Genomic DNA, 17879 nt, shown 5'->3' with positions numbered 1-17879 from the left:
TTTGTTGTGACACAGCAAAAAAGGTAAAAGCTTGTTTAATATGGAATCTGTCACCTGTGTCATGTCTGTGATGCTAAGTTCAGACTGAATAAGTAATTTTTTAAAGATAGACATAGGCCACTGAAGACACCAGCCAGTGACAGTGTTCGGAGCTATACAATACATTTGTACTTATTCAAGATCAGCTTTATTGTTATAAGATTAGTAACAATGTGAAAGAAACATGTAGTTGTACAAATGCAAACACACATTCATTGAGCTCTCAAAATAAATAATGAATATTGAAAGAAACTTATTCCATCATAGCTTGTAGAAACCATGCATCCTGCAGCATCAGCCATATTTGGTAATGTAGTCTAAACTCTCATGCAAATGAACATTTAATTTTAGCACAAAGACCTTTATGTATTCTTTTGAAAAAGCTCTTGACCCATGATGGGTGCAGGTCAAGCAGTGTTAAAGGATTGTTCCATGTCTAGTAGCCTCTGCAGATGATACATCTCAGAGTCATGATTGGTCACTTGGTGAAAAATGATTGGTGCAGCATGAGCAATTAATGGATTTACCAGGGAGTAGACAGCAACACAGTGTAGTCCCAACCCATGTCCTGGCCCACTTCTTTTGTGTTGAGAATTCTTACAAGTTGAGATTGCAGGTCCAACCAGGTTTAAAACCTCAGCACAACTGCCAAGATAATTTTTTTTATTTATGTTTTTATTTTCTTTTATCATCTGCCAGTCCACTTACACGTTTGATACATATCAATGTTGTTAAATGTAATCATTTCACAACTGAAGTTGCAATGGCTACAGTATTTTCTCACAGTGCTGCATTGTTATCTCAAGGATGTGTGGAGATTGGCCATTATTGTTTTGATAGTAATATGAGAGGCCTTCTTATTCTCTGACTGTGTCAGGGTGAGCTTATCTATGAGAATTATGTCCTTCAAGGGTGTTAGGATGGAGTGTGTTGTAGGTTGTACAGATGGTAAAGTCCTCTGAGACATATTTGTGATTTTGGGCTATATAAATGAAATGACTTGATTTCTACAAGCCCAATCAATCAATGTATTTATACACACAATAGAAAGAGAATGTCAGGTGGAACTCTGTAACTGAGTAACATTATGTATGTTAAGGTCATTATCAGGGTAAAGGCCTCAGTATGCTTCAAATGAACTCAGTTGTATGGCGTTTAGTGTCTAAAGACAAATGTGTTTGTACCGTAGCCACACTCAAAGGTGAGGTGAGAAAACTGTGACCATAGCCTCCTCCTGGCAGCATCCCACTGCCTCCCCAATGTTTCAAAGGATAACTTCACATTTTTGTGAGCTTTCATTGTGCATATGTGCAGGTTGTATTATGATAGGCTTAAAAAAATTGTGAACCTCTCCTTTAACCAGTTCATTCATTTATGGTGATTTGCATCACAGAGTGTCTTTGTAAAAAAAGAGCAACAACATCAGAATTTGTTTGGAAAGTTGAACTTAAAAGTATATAACAAAGAATAAACTCGAACACCAAGTCAATTTCCATTTCTTTGTAGCCTACAAGATGCAGGACATTAACTTGCATATAAAACACCTCATTCAGTCTCTGGTCATCGGGGATTGTGAATGCCTTAATCAAACTGTTCTTAGTAATCACACTGTTTGTATGCATGTGAAGGTAATGTATGTGTGCGGTCAGGCTGTTTGCTTTGGCTGTGTGTTGCTACTGGTCTACTCCTGACACAGTCAGCTCATTACAGCAGAGCCTATTTTTAGTCCAGTGTGATTGAAATAGGGTCCTTAGGGGCCTGAGAGCACAGAGAGAGCAGATTGAACAGGGGAGGAGCTCTGGGTCGGTCTGGATCTGAAAAGGGAATCGGGGTGCACAGCCGGTGTTTGCCGGTGTCACTGAGACGATCAGTGTTCAAGAGGATCATGGTCGGGCCATTAGTACCACATAGGCAGCCACAGGATCACACATCTGCGTGTAAAACAGCACTCAACTGCTCAAAAGAAAAATTAGTTTGCATATTTTTTAAATGTATGTTCTTACTAAATAAAAATATGTCAGACTATGTTTAAATATACTGTACTACACTGTTTGTGTTTATTGTAATGAAGGAATATGGAACAGAATGGCTCTTGTATGTTTTTTTTTTTTTTGGACATCAATGGTGTGACAAAGCAGTATAAGCTGAATCAGGCTTTGGCAACATGGACAGTTTTGTTCGAAGGATAAATTAATTGTTGATTTTGGCCTTTTCTCTGGATTTGTTGATTAAAAGATAAACTAACACCAACCTTATCCTTTAACAAACAGGAGGAAAATAAGAGAAATGAACAGTTGCATTCTAGAGAAAACATTGACTTTAATGGAAATTGCCGCCAACCAGTGTTTCTGCTCAAAGAATCTGGGCGATTTCAGTCAATCAATTCAAATGAGATTCATATCAACGTGCTGTTCCTTTCATTCAGTTGCCAGCGCAGCATGAGTCTGTCTCTTGCCTGCATTGTAGGCTGCTGTTCTTCCTCCAGATCCAAAACAGACTGGCTCCACTGTTTCCTTTCCAGGGAAGACAAATAGCAAAGAAAACATTCAGAAAGGATATCAGGATTGTAATTTGCAGCCGTTGCATCAAGCATGTTTTATTAAATTCTCCATCAGGAGGGCAGTCTTCCTCTTTTGAAAATGAACATGCTAATCACATTAAAGTCAGTGTCTTTACAACATCACACGACCAAAGCTGTGTTTGTTGCATAGTACATTTCAATAGTCACCCTACTGTGCAATAAGTGACAACACAGTAAAATAAGAGAACATGTTAATGTTCATGAAGGAAATGTATTGAAAATACTAAGAATATACTCTATAGCCATGCTAGTGACTCTGTGAGGCTGTACTTTGGCACAGAGATGCTTTGAGCTAAACGCTAATATTGGCATGTTAACATTCTCACCATAACAATGCTAACATGCTGATGTTTAACAGGTATAATGTTTACCATATTAACCATCTTAGTTTAATATGTTATTTGCTATTCAGCACTAAATACAAAGTACAGCTGAGGCTGTTGGGAATTTCATTCCTTTTGCAGGTGGTGGACAATATTTTGACCCGATGATGGCACTGGGTCAAAAATGTAAGGAATCACCAAAATTTTTACAGCCTGAGGGGAACATTAATGTGTGCACCAAATTTCATGGCAATCCATCCAATAGTAGTCAAGATATTTCTGTCTAAACCACAGATAATAGCATTAAAACATACAAGGGTAAGGAGAAAAAAAAGACTATATGTTCAACATCAAACTATACCACAAATATGAAACAAAGCCCCTGCAGTTCAAGATAGGTGAACATTTAGAATCACAGTACTATGCCTACAATAATAATCCTTTCTAATGTTTTCATCTCTGTTTGCTCAGTGTACTGTTCTTCTGTCATTAGGTTGTAATAGGCTAGATGTCTAGCCAGCAGGCTCCGAATCATTCCACTTTGGCTTTCCGCCCCACAAGAGGGGATAAAGAGTGAAAATAATCAAGGAATCTGTGAAATTTGTTCTGGAAAGGCACAGCCAGTGCCTCCATCAGCAATATGTGGAGAGATGATATATGCTGCATAGGAAGAAAAGCGGGACCTTGGATGCTCCCTTTACCCCGCTTCAGCCCATTGCCTGAGTCAGCTAGTGCTCCCTCACCATAAACTGCCACTTTTAATTTCCCTATCCTTTGCCCACTTGGCTGCTTGACCTGTGCCTCCCCCTCCACAGAATACCTCTGAGTACCTCTGAATAATTCTTTGTGTCCACTCCCACCCCGTCACTGTGGAATACCACTAGCAAATCCCACCCACTGCACCCACCCACCACCCTCTCCTGTCATACAGTTTTTAGGACGCAACGTGTCGATTCTGAATCATCTGTTTGGAGCCACGAATCATACCATCCCCACCCCTCAGGCTTTCTCACCATTATACCATGCTTCCATTTCATCAAACAACACAAAAGCTGTGCTGCAGTGCAGTAATCACTTTTGATGCATCTATCTCAAAAAGGCACAAGTATGTATGGTGGCCTTGAGGTGCAAAACACAACAACATTTCAGGAAACACAACATTTCACAAAACATGACAACATTTCACAAAAATCCCACCTTGAAACTGTGGTGATTGTATAGGTCCTCTGTGCTGCCGAGTTGAAGATGTGTGTGATGAAGCATCCACGTTTTAGAATTTGTAGCTTCTTTGCATTTTGCTTTCCCAAGGTGCTCCATCCTCTTCACTTCCTCTCCCTGGATGACAACCAGGACAGGGGACCTCATGTTCCTCTAGTAGTCCACTACAAGCTCATTGGTTTTGCTGATGTTGAGCTTCAGGTGATTACCGTTGTGACAAAGCTCACTATCAGTCCTCTCTACTCTGTAAAAATAGTCTCTAAGTGAAGGTAGCATGTTTCTCACTGGAAATTATTCACCGGAATCATACATGTCAATGGATGTAAACTGCAACTTGACTGGTTTGCAGAGGCATACATCCACAAGGCGGTATTTTTTTTTTTTCCCCCTGAATCAACCATTAAACGTGGTACACTGTCTTGATTCCTTTGATCAGCTTGATTTAAATTTATATCCTTCCCTTGTTCTTTTGCAGACTTTGGAAGCAGTGCTGAGCTTCAAATACTCCGGGGGAGCAGGCAAAGTTGAGGGCTACTACAGGGAGCTGTCTCTGGGAGTCCATGTTGATGTGGAGCCTTCCGTGTTCTTCACCAGAGTCAGCACACTCCCTGCTACCAGGTAACACACACAATTAACATGCATTTACTGATTAAAGTATTCGTGATTTTAGTTTTGTGTGAGCTCTGCTCTTTAAATGCCCTCTTTAAGGATAATTAATAAAAATTGAAAAAGGGTGTGTTTGTTTTGGTAGCCGCATTGACTGTGCGTGCATGTGAGTGTGCATGTGAGTCCCTCCGTGTCCTCCACATCTGTTTCCAAGATGGCGGCCGGGTCACAAACTTTCTCAAATTACAGCTAAACAGTACACTACAATAGGTTTCTGAAAGCATCCGAGGTGAAAAATAGGTAATATATTCACCAGCTAGTCGCCAACTACTGTCAAAAACGACTCCAATCACCCTCCATCACACACAGTTGGAAAACTTACATGCAGAGCAGGTGACTTAAAACTACCTTAACGCAAACTGAATAATGGGACTAGAGTAACCTTGTGAAAGAAGAGTTTTTTTGTTATGTCACAAAGTTTGTTCTACAGGAGCCCAGTTCAGTCAGTCAGTCAAACTGTGCTGCCTAATTATATTTTAATGACCGTAATGCAGCAGTAAAATTAAATAGCTGTGTTTTAGTTTAGCAACTGTACTTCAGTATAGGTTTGCAAAGCAATATTTGACAAATGGTAACAGCAAAGAACTTGCTTATGTTCTGTTCTGTAGTCGTGCTCCCTCAACCATAATTTGATGAGCCTTTAACAATGCATGCCATTTTTGTGCATATCTGGGCTTTTATATTGATAATTTATGAAATATATATCTTCATTTAAACCCCATCATTGTCAGATAAAACAGGAATCCTACTCAACCTTCATCGGAGTAGCAGAAAAGCTGAGGAAAATCTACCTCACAGCTACTCTTGTCCTAATAACTGGTGATAAATCTCAATTCTAAAGCTTCATTTTATCTCTCATACGATACAAATGCAGCTATTTTCTCCCTCTTGATTTGGTGGATAGATATCAACCTTCTCTTTAACCTCTGTGGCAACACTCTCACTATGACATTATTGCTATCCAAACCAGAAGACTTAGAAATGGTATTTTCACTGACAGGTCAGATAGTGGCGGACGTGAATGGATATTAAATGGATATTCACTCTTTTCTCGTGCTCTCACATTCCCCCTCTCATGCACATACATTAGATACTGTGGACACCCTCACATATCCTCTCACACACACACACATTCCCTGTGTCTCGCTTCACTCCACTTTTCAGCTCCCCAAACGCTCCTGAAAAAACTCCAAGCGAGGGAGACAGATCGTAGCCGAGTAATGGCCACTTGAGGTGAATCATTAGCTGTAATAATATCTGCAGTTTAAGCCATCCATCTTGGCTCAGCGCTGATAGATACGCTGCACTGGCTGCTATACCATCACCCTGTCATTGCAACCCTCCTCTTCCTTACCTCTACTGAACCCTTAGCACTTTCTGCCTCATCTCACTGACTTACAGTATCTATTGGCTCTCAACCACATCTCAAAACATTTGAAATGTGTTGAAATTTCAGGCTTGGAAATGTTTAAGGAGGCCCTCTCAAGTCAAATAAAGTTTATTTGTATAGCTAAATATCACATTCAGTGGCTCAATGGGCTTTACAGGCCCATACTAGTGGTTCTTGACCCGGTGTGACCTTTCTCAAGGAACTCAAGGAGAAACTACCCAAAAACCTTAACACATAAACAAAATGGATGGATACAACAGGAACTCTGGATGGGAAGGGAAAAACAATGTATTTATTGTTGTGTGTTTCCCTATCTGAATCATCAATTAGTCAGACAAATTTGAGATTTGGGATTTTTGGGCTGTATAAAGAAAACAAACTTGACAACTCGTAGCTATACTATCCAATATCCAATAATAAGCTTCTAAAATGATGAATATAACATGCTTTAAAGTTGCATTAACATAATTTAATGAATATTCAAATGCCCACAATTTAACAATCTCCATTTAAATATGAGACATTAAAAAAATGCAGGGCTAAGAGATGCAGTGGCTTAATTGATTATATATGTTGTGATGAAACCTAAAGAAGTCTCTTCTCATGCTTTTCATGATATTTAACTAGTGTATGTGCTGGAAATACAACAAGCTTTGGGCTTAAAGCTGTCACAAATAACACAATCAGTATTTCTTAGTCACATTCATTTGTGATGATATAATTGTGATTCTGATTGCCCTTTTTATGACTTGAACATCATTTGAAATCATAATGCTCAATCATTGCATTTAATTGCATACTGACAATTTCAATGCATGTATGCATACTTGCATTGAAATTGTCAAAAAACCTACATTTTCACACTTTGCAGCAAGCATAAAAAGTGCTTGCTGCAAAGTTCTGACATACAGATGGATGACAGATTAAAGGAAAAACCAGTCTGAATGCTTGACCCCTACAGTGAGGGGATGTGGTGGCTCTGTTATGCTGTGGGCCTTTTTGCTGGCATGATTTGGGTCCACTTGTCCCAAATCAGAGGGAAGGGTCACTGCAAATCAGTACAAAGTTGTTCTGAGTGATGATATCCTATGATTTCTATCCTGATGGGAGTGGTCTCTCTCAGAATGACAATGCCCCCATCCGTAGGGTACAAGGTGTCACTGAATGGTTTGATGAGTATAAAAATGATATGAATCATAAGCTATGGCCTTCACAGTCACCAGATCTCAACCCAATTGAACACCTGTGGGAAATTTTTTGACCGACAGCGCTCTCCACCACCATCATCAAAACACCAAATGAGGGAATATCTTTTGGAAAAATGGTGTTCATCATTCCAGTAGAGTCTAGAAACTTGTAGAATCAATGCCAATGTGCATTGAAGCTGTTTTGGCGGCACATGGTGGCCCAACACCTTACAAAGACACTTTATGTCGGTTTTTCCTTTAATTTGTCACCTGTCTGTATCTACAAGGCTCAGATGAGATCTTGAGATGTCTTTACTTTTCAAGTTGACATTAGGAACCTATTACGATGTACTGTAATCACCAGCATCAGACAATCTATTCATCATATTCTTATGTACACAAGAAAAACAAATGTTTGATTTGCTTTGAATCCTTCTCTGGAGGGACAGACATTAAAGTCATGTAACTTGTTCCTCTCCTGTAACCCCCCTCCCTTCCTCACCACATACCTATCCATCGTACATACACTTCAAGTACAGTTTAAAAGTCCCTTTCCTTGTGCTAGTATGTGATTTGGATGTGGTGTCATCAGTTCATAACAAATATAGTACAGTAGCTGCTCACAGTAATAGAGAAGAATATAGTCTTACCTTCTACCTTTTTCTCATTTGCACTCTCTTCTCTTGCTGACTGACAGTATTCTAATCTTAAGCATTCTTCAGTTCCCTTACCCAGATAAGTCTGAACTCCGTAAGAATAAAGACGTAATCTTAAACACATTTATATATCTTCATCAAACTACATCAGAATAAAATAAACAGCTTGAAGAACAGTTTTTACTAAAAAGCCACAAAGCTAGCCACAGTGTTGTACTATGATAACATCATGACAACAATACAGTTTAAGATACAGTATTGAATGGAAACATTTTTGTAACAAAATGAGAAGAGGCCTGCTTCTTTAGCATGTAAATTGAATGAAAAATGAATTAGACCTGTAAAAAGTCCATCTTCTTATAGGTTTATCCTGACATAATAAATGTGACACATCTCAACAATGTAACCAAAATAGTCTTATTTACATTAAGGTCAATAGTTGGACCATTGCAGGTCACGTAAACATAGCCACTATTTTTAGTTATCTTAATGTTTTATACCAACAATTCTCTCTTACCTCAATTTCAACATATTTCAACATTTCAGTTTTTCCCTCCACTGCAACATTTTTAGATGCTGGTTAACACTTATGGCCAATCACACTGGCTCCTCTCATCCCCTTTCAAAGCACTGCTCTCCCAACTGTGACGTACTGCTGGTTTGGTAATGGAGTGGAGACGTCCAGTGAAGCTGGAGGTGCAGAGTCACAAGTGCAAATACACAGTGCAGATGGTCTCTTTTTAATTCAGCTTTTATAGGCTGTAAACTGATCATTTTCATCACGATCCTGTTTACATTCTTTTCATTAGGGTCACATCACTATGAAATTTAACCAGTACAGTTATACAAACAGCAGTATTTTTACTGTGTTATGTCATTCGTATCGCAGGTTGACATCTATTTTGATTAAATGCTGTCCTTGTAACCCACGACACAAAAACAGAGAGTTTTAGTTGTCTTATGTTTCATGGCAGGTCACTCAGACGCTCCTGATGATTTTCTCTACATAAAATGCAAAGCTCTGCAGAATACGAAAATATTAACGACCAGTAGGATGTTCACGGCAGCACAAAAGTTTGTGTAGTCATTTAGCACCAGCCCGGTGCTGCTTATGTAAGATTTAATCAAGGTAACCATTGAATTTGATGTGTATAATCAGGCTTTGACAATACACATCATTCCAATTAGCGACTGTAGATGGAACACATACCTGCAACCTTCAGAAGGCTGTGTAGGGAGTTAATCAGCGATAAGGGAGGCCTTCATACATACCAGCTGTTGTGGATGACAGATGCTGGTAGAATCAGATATTAATCTTTATTCTGCCTTCCTGGCAACTCTGCCATAATCAGAATGAATCTACTTTTGTCTGTACAATTAGACGTGTCCAGTGGTTGCATTGAAGGTTCATATGTTGGCCCCTTCACCAATTAAAGGGACAGAAATAGCACATAAAGTGGCCGTAATGTTCTGAGTACACTGTTGACCTGCTCTGAGCAGGCAACTGGCACAAAATGTAGTTAATCTTTGAACCAAAATTTCAGTGCACTGCCTCATTGCCAGTGACACTCCCCTACTGCACCTCCCTTCTAACTGCGCTGTATGGCAAATTACTAAAATATCCAACAGGTGCAGGCAGAGGAAAACCTCACTACACCTGATAAAATACAACCTCAAAAAGATAAAGCTGATTGTCTCATTCCATACTGTAATACTTCTTTCTGTTGTTACTCTTACCTCACCCTCTTTTTCTCTTTGTCTCTCTCTCTACCTCTCTTTTCGGTTAGAGGGTGGCAAAGTGAAAGTTTTTCACGTGTCTTCATGAATAGGTGATGATGGAAACTTGGTGATGTAGTGACTTCCAAGCTATAACCAACAAGCTAGCTAGCCGGTAACATGCTAGCGTTGGCCAGCTGCAATAGCCCCAAGCTAATATGACAGCTTCCACCATTTTTGAAGGTCGGCACTATCAAGACAGTTTGCAGTTGGTCAAAGTTGAACTTGATGCAAAACCTTGATCCCAAATTGACCTTATTAGTGATTCCATTCATGTGTGTTTTCTGTCCAAAAGTTAAAAATGCTGGTTTGACTGGATTCCAACTTCCCATTTCTCTCTCACCACCTTTGCCCCTGCTGTGCTCTCTCTCTTTCTTTTCTTTTATCTTTCTCCTTTTTTTTCTTGCATCTGTTATTCTTTTCATCTTTTTCTCCTACTTTTATCCTCATACTGTATCTCTCCTCCTGTGTCCCTTTCTCATGCTCCATTTTAGACTCTCACCACCTTCATCTTACTGCCTGTTCCCTCACATTACCTTTTCACCTTGCTCTGTTGAGCTCTGCTTTGTACTTTTATCTCTTTCAAATCACCTCCTCATATGTACAGTATAGTGGGACAAAATGTGAGATACACATTACAGTGTATTACCATTTCAGTAATAACCATCTTTCTGAAACAGCTTCAAAAATAAACCCTTTTAAGACTCAGGAAGTATTTTTTGTAGGGCTACTGGTTTTGATTGCATTACACCTGTGTATCTCATTTACCTCTCTCTATCCTTTTGTTTTGCTCCCTCTGACTTTCTAGACAGACTCGCTCTCTACTGTTTCTTCAAATGCCCTCTACTTTCTGTCTGGCTGTTTCTCAATTCTTCTGTTCTTTTTTTTTTTTCATCTCAATTTTTTTTTTCCTTCATGCCTCCCAACTATTGTGTCTCTCATGACTTCTTTCATTACTTCACTCCACATCTCTCTTTGCCTCTGCCCTAGCCTCCTCTGTTGTTCTCTTTGCCTCAGTATACATTTTCATACCTTTTGTTTGCCTACAGCATCTCTTTCCTCACATATAAATATACAGCACAGACCTCACTCTTTCTCTTCATCATTTTTGCTTTCTCACATGCACTTCTCACTTGGGAGTCAATATGTCTGAGGGTTTTTTTCCTGGGACCCTACTACTGTATATAAAAACATACCCCTAATGTATGCTATGTTCTAATGTCAGCTTATATCTTCTCCATATGTTTTTCTCCACTCAGCTGTTAGCATCCTCTTTGACTTTTACTTGTGATGTTAAAGACACAATTCAATGGCCATCTGTTTTTTTTGGCACACAGAGGACCCTCTTCAGGGGTTAGGCCATATGTAAGGTGACAAATCTGTTCAAGAAAGTGACGAAGAGCTGGGATGTGTGAAATACTCAGTGATCCATACATTGCAGGGACCTGTTAAAATCCCATTCACTCAACATTGTGTTGCCCTGGAAAGATGCATTGCTCCTCTGGGGGAAATGAACTGATCCTCTGTTGTGTTTTTATGAAAGTGCATCCTGTGTATCATCTACAGCATCATGAGTAATTCTAACACTTTGCAGCCCCTATAGATAGGGAAGCTTCCGCTGTTCACAGATGTCACTGTAAACAGTTTTTTTTTTTGGAACTACTTTCTACTGAAGAAATACTTTCTATGAAAACTCAATGGCATGTTCTGTGGATTATGTTGTTTTTTCATTAATTTTACAATACTGTTTCAGGATGTAGGCAAGCATCTAAAATTGTGGTACATGCAACCACAACTATCTGCATTGCTAGATACAAACTAGGGATATGTGAGGTAATACATTTTTTTTTGTAATTTGGGCAAACTGACCCTTTAGTGAGTGACTTGTTATGTAATCCATTATTTGACATGGTGCACACGTTAACAAACCAGCAATTAGTTTTTCGCAAATGTTCACTTGTTATAGAATAATCTCAGTTGCTGCATCTTTAAATGTGGACATAAAAGTAGTCTACTGGCTCAAGTATCTAAAAATAGCTCACCATTGGCAGTACTCTAAATCCAACTCTGCCTAATTAAGGCCATTACATTTTGTGAGCAGGGAATATGTCACGTTTTCGTGCCAGAGGAGGGCTGCAAAATCAGCACTTATTGATCCCGCATTTGCAGAATTGACTGAGGTGTGGGCCCAGCTCCATTGATGTTTGGTTTTTGCCTCCTCCCATGGTGTGTGCCATTTTTACTGCCCACCACTTCACAGTAACAGCGTCCCCAGTCCCAGCTATTTCCCATTCAGTGTCACACCACACTTTGATAGATCTATTTGCTCTTTTTAAATTGTTGTTTTAGGAACATTGACAATCAGACTGTGTCCCTTTGCTGTGGGATTTGTCTGCTTTCTACTGATGTCTTTTTAGGGTCTTTGCATAGAAATGTGTGACACCAGCTTTAGAGGTTCTCTATTGCAACAGGGTCCTCTTCAAATCAATAATAACAAAATGCTGACCACCTGGTTCATTTGTTAGTGTGATAGAGTTCTTAGAAGTAGACAGTGGCATTCATTAACTCACTTTTTTCCCCCTTTAGCACACTATCAGTTGTACCAAAATGATCAATAGTAAAGTAGCTTCTTCTGAACTCATGACTATATCTTTCAAATTAATTTTCCTTTCATATATTGCACTCAGGCACACATGGTGGTGGTAGTATTAAAAAAAAAAAGCCTGCCACACACACTCACAGCTTCTAGGGTTACGTATGTTCATACACAGGCAGCACATGCAGCCAAGTTGTTTCAAGCTTCATGAAATGTACATAAGGAAGAAGTATTGATATTTCATTGATGGATGATTTGCTTTGTACACTACGAGCAAAGCAGCAGGTTCGATACGTATTCTCCTGGAACACCGGGGATAACTTTGTTCCCTCTCCACCTCATTCTGCTCTTAGAGAGGAATTTAAAAATTCACAGGCTGAAATGGAGACAAATAGTTTGAAACCCTATTGGCGGTTTTGAATAATTTATTTACCTTAGATCTCTGTGCCCTGTGTAGTAGCTCAGCAGAATACTTATCAAAATGATTCAGTGTTATGATTCATTTCCCTTTGGTTGAAAAATATAACCTTCAGCTTTAGTCTGCAGACATTCTGCAGCAATACCCGCAACACTTCCTGAAAGAATTTGTCCACCACTGTTCAGTGTCATTTGAGGCTCATGCTATGGTCTTTTAACTCTAAACTCTTATCACAAGGTGCAAATCCACATTGTCTGTGCCTATCTTCTGTTCCTTCAGTTTATCTGGGGTACTTAGTACATGAGCAATGAGCCTGTGTTTCTTAACTGGGTGGTCTGATTGATCACCTCAGCTAAACGCCCTGGCTTATATAAATCAGCACCTCGCCCCACTCAGTCCGTTAATCACGTCCGCCAACAAAGACGAGACAATTAAAAAAACATGGGTAGACCTTAAAAAATATGCTCCTTTAATTGCCATAGCAGTTTATTAGGGACTTTGGTAAGCTCAACTTAAGCCTCCATTAACCCTGAGATTTAAGAGGCAAGAAGCTGTGACCTGGAGGGAGGATGGGGTGATGGGCAGCATTTAATTTATACAAAGAATACGTTTTGTTATTTGCTTTTTGCTGTGTGATTCCACTTAACAGAATTCCTTTACAGCATGCTTTATATTCATCCTTTTTTTAAATTCTGGAGCTTGAGCACTTTTAAAGCAAAGACTGGAAAGACCATCAATATCAGTTAGTCGATCAAGTTTATTTGTCGCATGTAATCATATAAGGTACAATTACAGTGAAATGTAATCCACTAATTGCTTAAATTTGTAATTGAAAAGGGTTAAATAGAATAGGAATAGTTATAGATACGATATATGTGTATGACATATGTTGTATATATATACAATATATAATATGATGCACTCACTTCATTTCACTTTCTTCAGTTTGCCTCACCTTACTTCACTTCATTTTATTTTCATAGCTGTGTATGATTAAAGGGCAGGTCCATTATTTATTTATTTATTTTTTTTGAGGTTTTTATATCATTGTATAGCTTCCCAGTAGTGTTCCATATGTATTAAAATCCCAAAATTCAAATTTTGGTACAAATGTTTCAGCGTCAAAACGCCATTTTTCCCAAGCCTTTCTAAAAAATGTTCCCACATGACCAGACATGGGTTTCTGCATGATTACATCACTACATATAAACTAACTGAGCACTCACTGTCGCTGCTGCTCTGCTAAACGTGCTAAGACACACGCACAGACGGAGCACTCACTGTTGCTGCTGCTCAAAGTTTAAAAAATAAACTCTGAGCTCTCCTCCTGCCAGTAAACAGCTCTGGGTCAGACCAGAATCCGGTGTGACTTGCGGGTGTTATTCTTCCCGAACTTTGACTCTGCTCCGCTCACTTTACTTTATTATATTGATTTATTCAGTATACTTTATTTATTTACATATCTACCTTTTTTCAAAAGTTCTCACTTCAACTCATTTAAGCATGTATCTGGGTATTTATTTATATCTTTTTTTTTTCAATTCTATTTTAAATATTTTCATTCCATATTTAGTCCAGGGTAAAATAATTAGCATAACTGCATTGGGCATATTTTATGGGTGTTCATGGACATATGTCTGACCTTTAACTCTTTTAAAAAAGTGTGGATATCATCTGTAACGCAAACCTAAATTCAATGAGATAGGTTTCATGTACAGGTATATATTTAGAGTGTTGTCACATTCTTCCTGTACACCTACAGAAGATAATTAATAGAACAGCACACTGGCTGCACTGGACAGCCTGTTCCCTGTTTCTGTTTTGAGATATCCATTCCTTTTATCAGTCATTACCAGGCGAAAAAAAACACCTACTTAGGGGTTAAAATTAACTCTTTGAAAATCCAGCATCATCTCTCCCGTCTTGATCTAAATCACAAATTGGCCCTCTTATGATCTGCATGAGAAAAGCAGGCCTGGGATGATGTGGAGATGGCCTTTTCCAGCTAGGCCTGTGGGCCTGATGAAAGCACTGCCACCTTTGATGTTATGACAAGGACTGATGAGTACTTCACACTGTGTCTTCTCTTGATCTCATGGGTTCGGTGTGTGGCTGTATGTGGCTGTGTATTTTTAGAAGGTAATTGTAACCACATGCATTAAGTATAAACTCACATGCACATAAACAAGTCATTATGCACGGGCATCAGAGTCACCCTATAGAGAGTGAGCATGCTTTTTGTTATGTATTTGTTTATAATATATAAAGTCTAAAATAACACACAAGGCTATGCATCAGTATGAGCTTTGTGGAAATAGAAACAGGGATGTTTATGATGGAGTTTTTATTTTGATGTGAGTTTTTGAATTTTTTTATGTCTGTGTCTATCCACAGCACCCGCCAGTGTCATCTACTGCTCGACATCTTCAACCCAACAGAGCATGAGCTCACAGTCCGTGCCAAGAACAACCAGGACCTGGTTCTCCATGCCAGTGAGTGCCAGAGGTGAGTGGAAAGTTTCTCTTTCTGCATACAGCTGGAACTAGTCTTAGCATGTCCCATACAGTTGTAGGGGTGTAACAGTTCTGAAACCAAGACCAAAACCCCCCCCACCCAACAACCCCCTGCCAACACTGCTGTAGGAGCCTGTTGAGCTCTCATTACGTTACTAATGTACAAAACTCACACAACCCCTGCAAAAGGACTCGTTTCACTATCAGAATTCGATCCATTCGGTCTGATAACATTTGGAAAGTCTAGAAGAGCTGCACGATTAAATTATTTTATCCCCATTTGAGATATGGAGAGGGTTAACTGGAAGTTAGCTGGCTCGGCTGGTGGAAGTCTCTGTTACGGATTACTGTAATTACCGGTAATGCAGTAACAAAAAATTAACAGAGCAAACGGAAGCAGATCAGAAAACAAGGGGGTTTCATACTAAAATATGAGCAAATATACTTATTAAACAGAGGAAATTAGAAATAAAGGCCTCTCTCTTATATAAGCTAATATATATAAGGCATGATACCCTCTGCAGTTGAGGTAGTTTCCTTAATATGTACACTGGTCTTAAGAGAAGTGTTTTTTATTTATTTTGTGTATTATTTATTTATGTACTTATTTTAACTTAGTTAATATGTAGCCAGGTCCTCAGCAAAATGTATTTATTTTTGTTCAATTTTGTTAATTTATGTGAAGTTCATTTATAAAGTAATTCTAGCTTCATAGTGTTCTTTAGTTTAAATGCTCTCCCATCTCCTTTGGCGTATTCACCTGATTTAAACATCTACTATTCTCCATTATCAACCAACAACAACCAGCCCCCCTTAACATAAACCTAACTGCATCTCTGACTTTTTGGAGCTCTTATCGTTTATGATGTCCAGATATGAGAAAACTGTTATTATGGGTGATTTTAATGTTCACATTTGTTGTGCAGATGATCAGTTGGCATTAGACTTTAAAAATTTGTGCGACTCATTTGGCTTCACCTAATCTGTTACTGGCCCCTCTCACAATCGGGGCCTTACTCTTGACCTTGTCTTATCTACCAGACTTACCCTGTACAGTCTATCAACTAAAGAGCTTTTTGTCTCTGATCATCTCGCCATTATTTTCAGCCTTTCTATCTGCAGTGTCTCCAATGCCCCAGTCACTTGCTTAAAGGTAGAGTCAGTCTTTCTGGAGATTGTTGATATTTGAACTAAACGCCCAAACAAATACGTCTCTCCCTTCATGCTCCTTTAGAGGCTCCACCCCCCAAATTCATTGACAGGCATTGCCAAGGCAATGACCAAAAGAGAAATATAGTGGAATCCAGAGTGATGCATGAGCTGTAAAGTCATTTCTGTTCCTCTCACACATTATCACAAGCAGAAAAAAATTTAGTCTCATGTGAGCACAACAGTCCATCCACACTATCCGCCTCTCTGTGGCCTCCCCACTTCTCACTCTACCTGCGTTCAGTGTCTCTGTCCACAGAAGCAGCCGTCAGTCAGCTGCAGCTCCTGGAGAGCTGAGAGGACAGTGTCCAGAAAAACTGCCTCCACCAGGCTGACAGCAGAAATTTACTGAACCAAAATAGTTTGCATGTTGGTTCCACAGGAAGAAATTGACAGTGTTTGTATTTACTGATTCTTTGATAAGTTAATAAGTTCAAAAGACATATACTGCGGGATATTTGTGTGATTTAAACAGCTGCCTGCTCAAATTACACTTAACTAAACGCAACAGAGACAGACTTGGAGCGTTAAAAAATGCGAGGGGTCTCCGTGAGACTGTCTCAGAGTCAGTGTGGATTGATACATTTAATAAAATGGAAGTGTATCTGTTCCATGAGAAAGCATTTCTATGTGAATTGGCCACAGCTTCTCTCTCTCCAGTCTGCCAGCCCTCCCTCACCATTCAACGGGTGCTGGAGACGGGAGACTGTCATGTCCTCACACAGACAGCTTCTCTGATGACTTCCCCCTTGGCTGGAGTAGTGTTCTGTGGCTCGCTCTGAGTCACTGTATTAACACGCCCATTTACAGAGCCAGGGCTGTGTATGGACACCAGATTTTTTTCAGCGCACGCACAGAAGGGACCGCTAGCAGACTGTAAGGGGATATTGCTGAGTTTGACCGAATGTATTAGAATCGCCAACTACACCTTTAAAGAGACGTGTAATAAACTCCTCAACTTCAGCCATGTTTATTAGGGAATTTTACCAATCATGCAAAAACTTCACAGCAGATACTTCCCCTGAGAGTTTAGTAGATCAGTTTAATTCACTCTGTGTTGGTAGTCTTAACAAAATTGCTCCCCTCCAAAACTAAGTAAAATTGGTCCAATTGGTACTCCCTGGTTGAATGATTATACTCGCAAAATAAGGTGGGAATGGAACATAAGTGGAGATACAGCAGATTGTCCAATTACAACTCTGCCATCAAAACTGCAAGAAAAAAATATTTTTTCAATATCATTGCTGAAAGCTACCATAACCCCTGAATATTGCTATGACCTATTCAACATGTCAATAGTCCTAAAA

At 39.3% G+C, this 17879-nt stretch overlaps 1 protein-coding gene across 6 annotated transcripts in view; it reads left to right on the top strand.

Moving 5' to 3' along the window:
* Positions 1-17879, top strand: part of trappc9 (trafficking protein particle complex subunit 9) — a 213826-nt gene that overhangs the window by 96589 nt on the left and 99358 nt on the right. For all 6 annotated transcript variants that reach the window (XM_067611537.1, XM_067611539.1, XM_067611536.1 and 3 more), the window contains 2 exons: positions 4637-4779; positions 15245-15355. In XM_067611537.1, the coding sequence (XP_067467638.1) occupies positions 4637-4779; positions 15245-15355 (254 nt within the window). The remainder of the gene's footprint in view (positions 1-4636; positions 4780-15244; positions 15356-17879) is intronic.

Source organism: Thunnus thynnus, chromosome 15, assembly GCF_963924715.1.
Source record: "Thunnus thynnus chromosome 15, fThuThy2.1, whole genome shotgun sequence".
NCBI classification, from domain to species: Eukaryota; Metazoa; Chordata; class Actinopteri; order Scombriformes; family Scombridae; genus Thunnus; species Thunnus thynnus.
The sequence above is the reverse complement of the archived record's forward strand: the minus strand, read 5'-3'. Positions and strand labels throughout refer to the sequence as shown.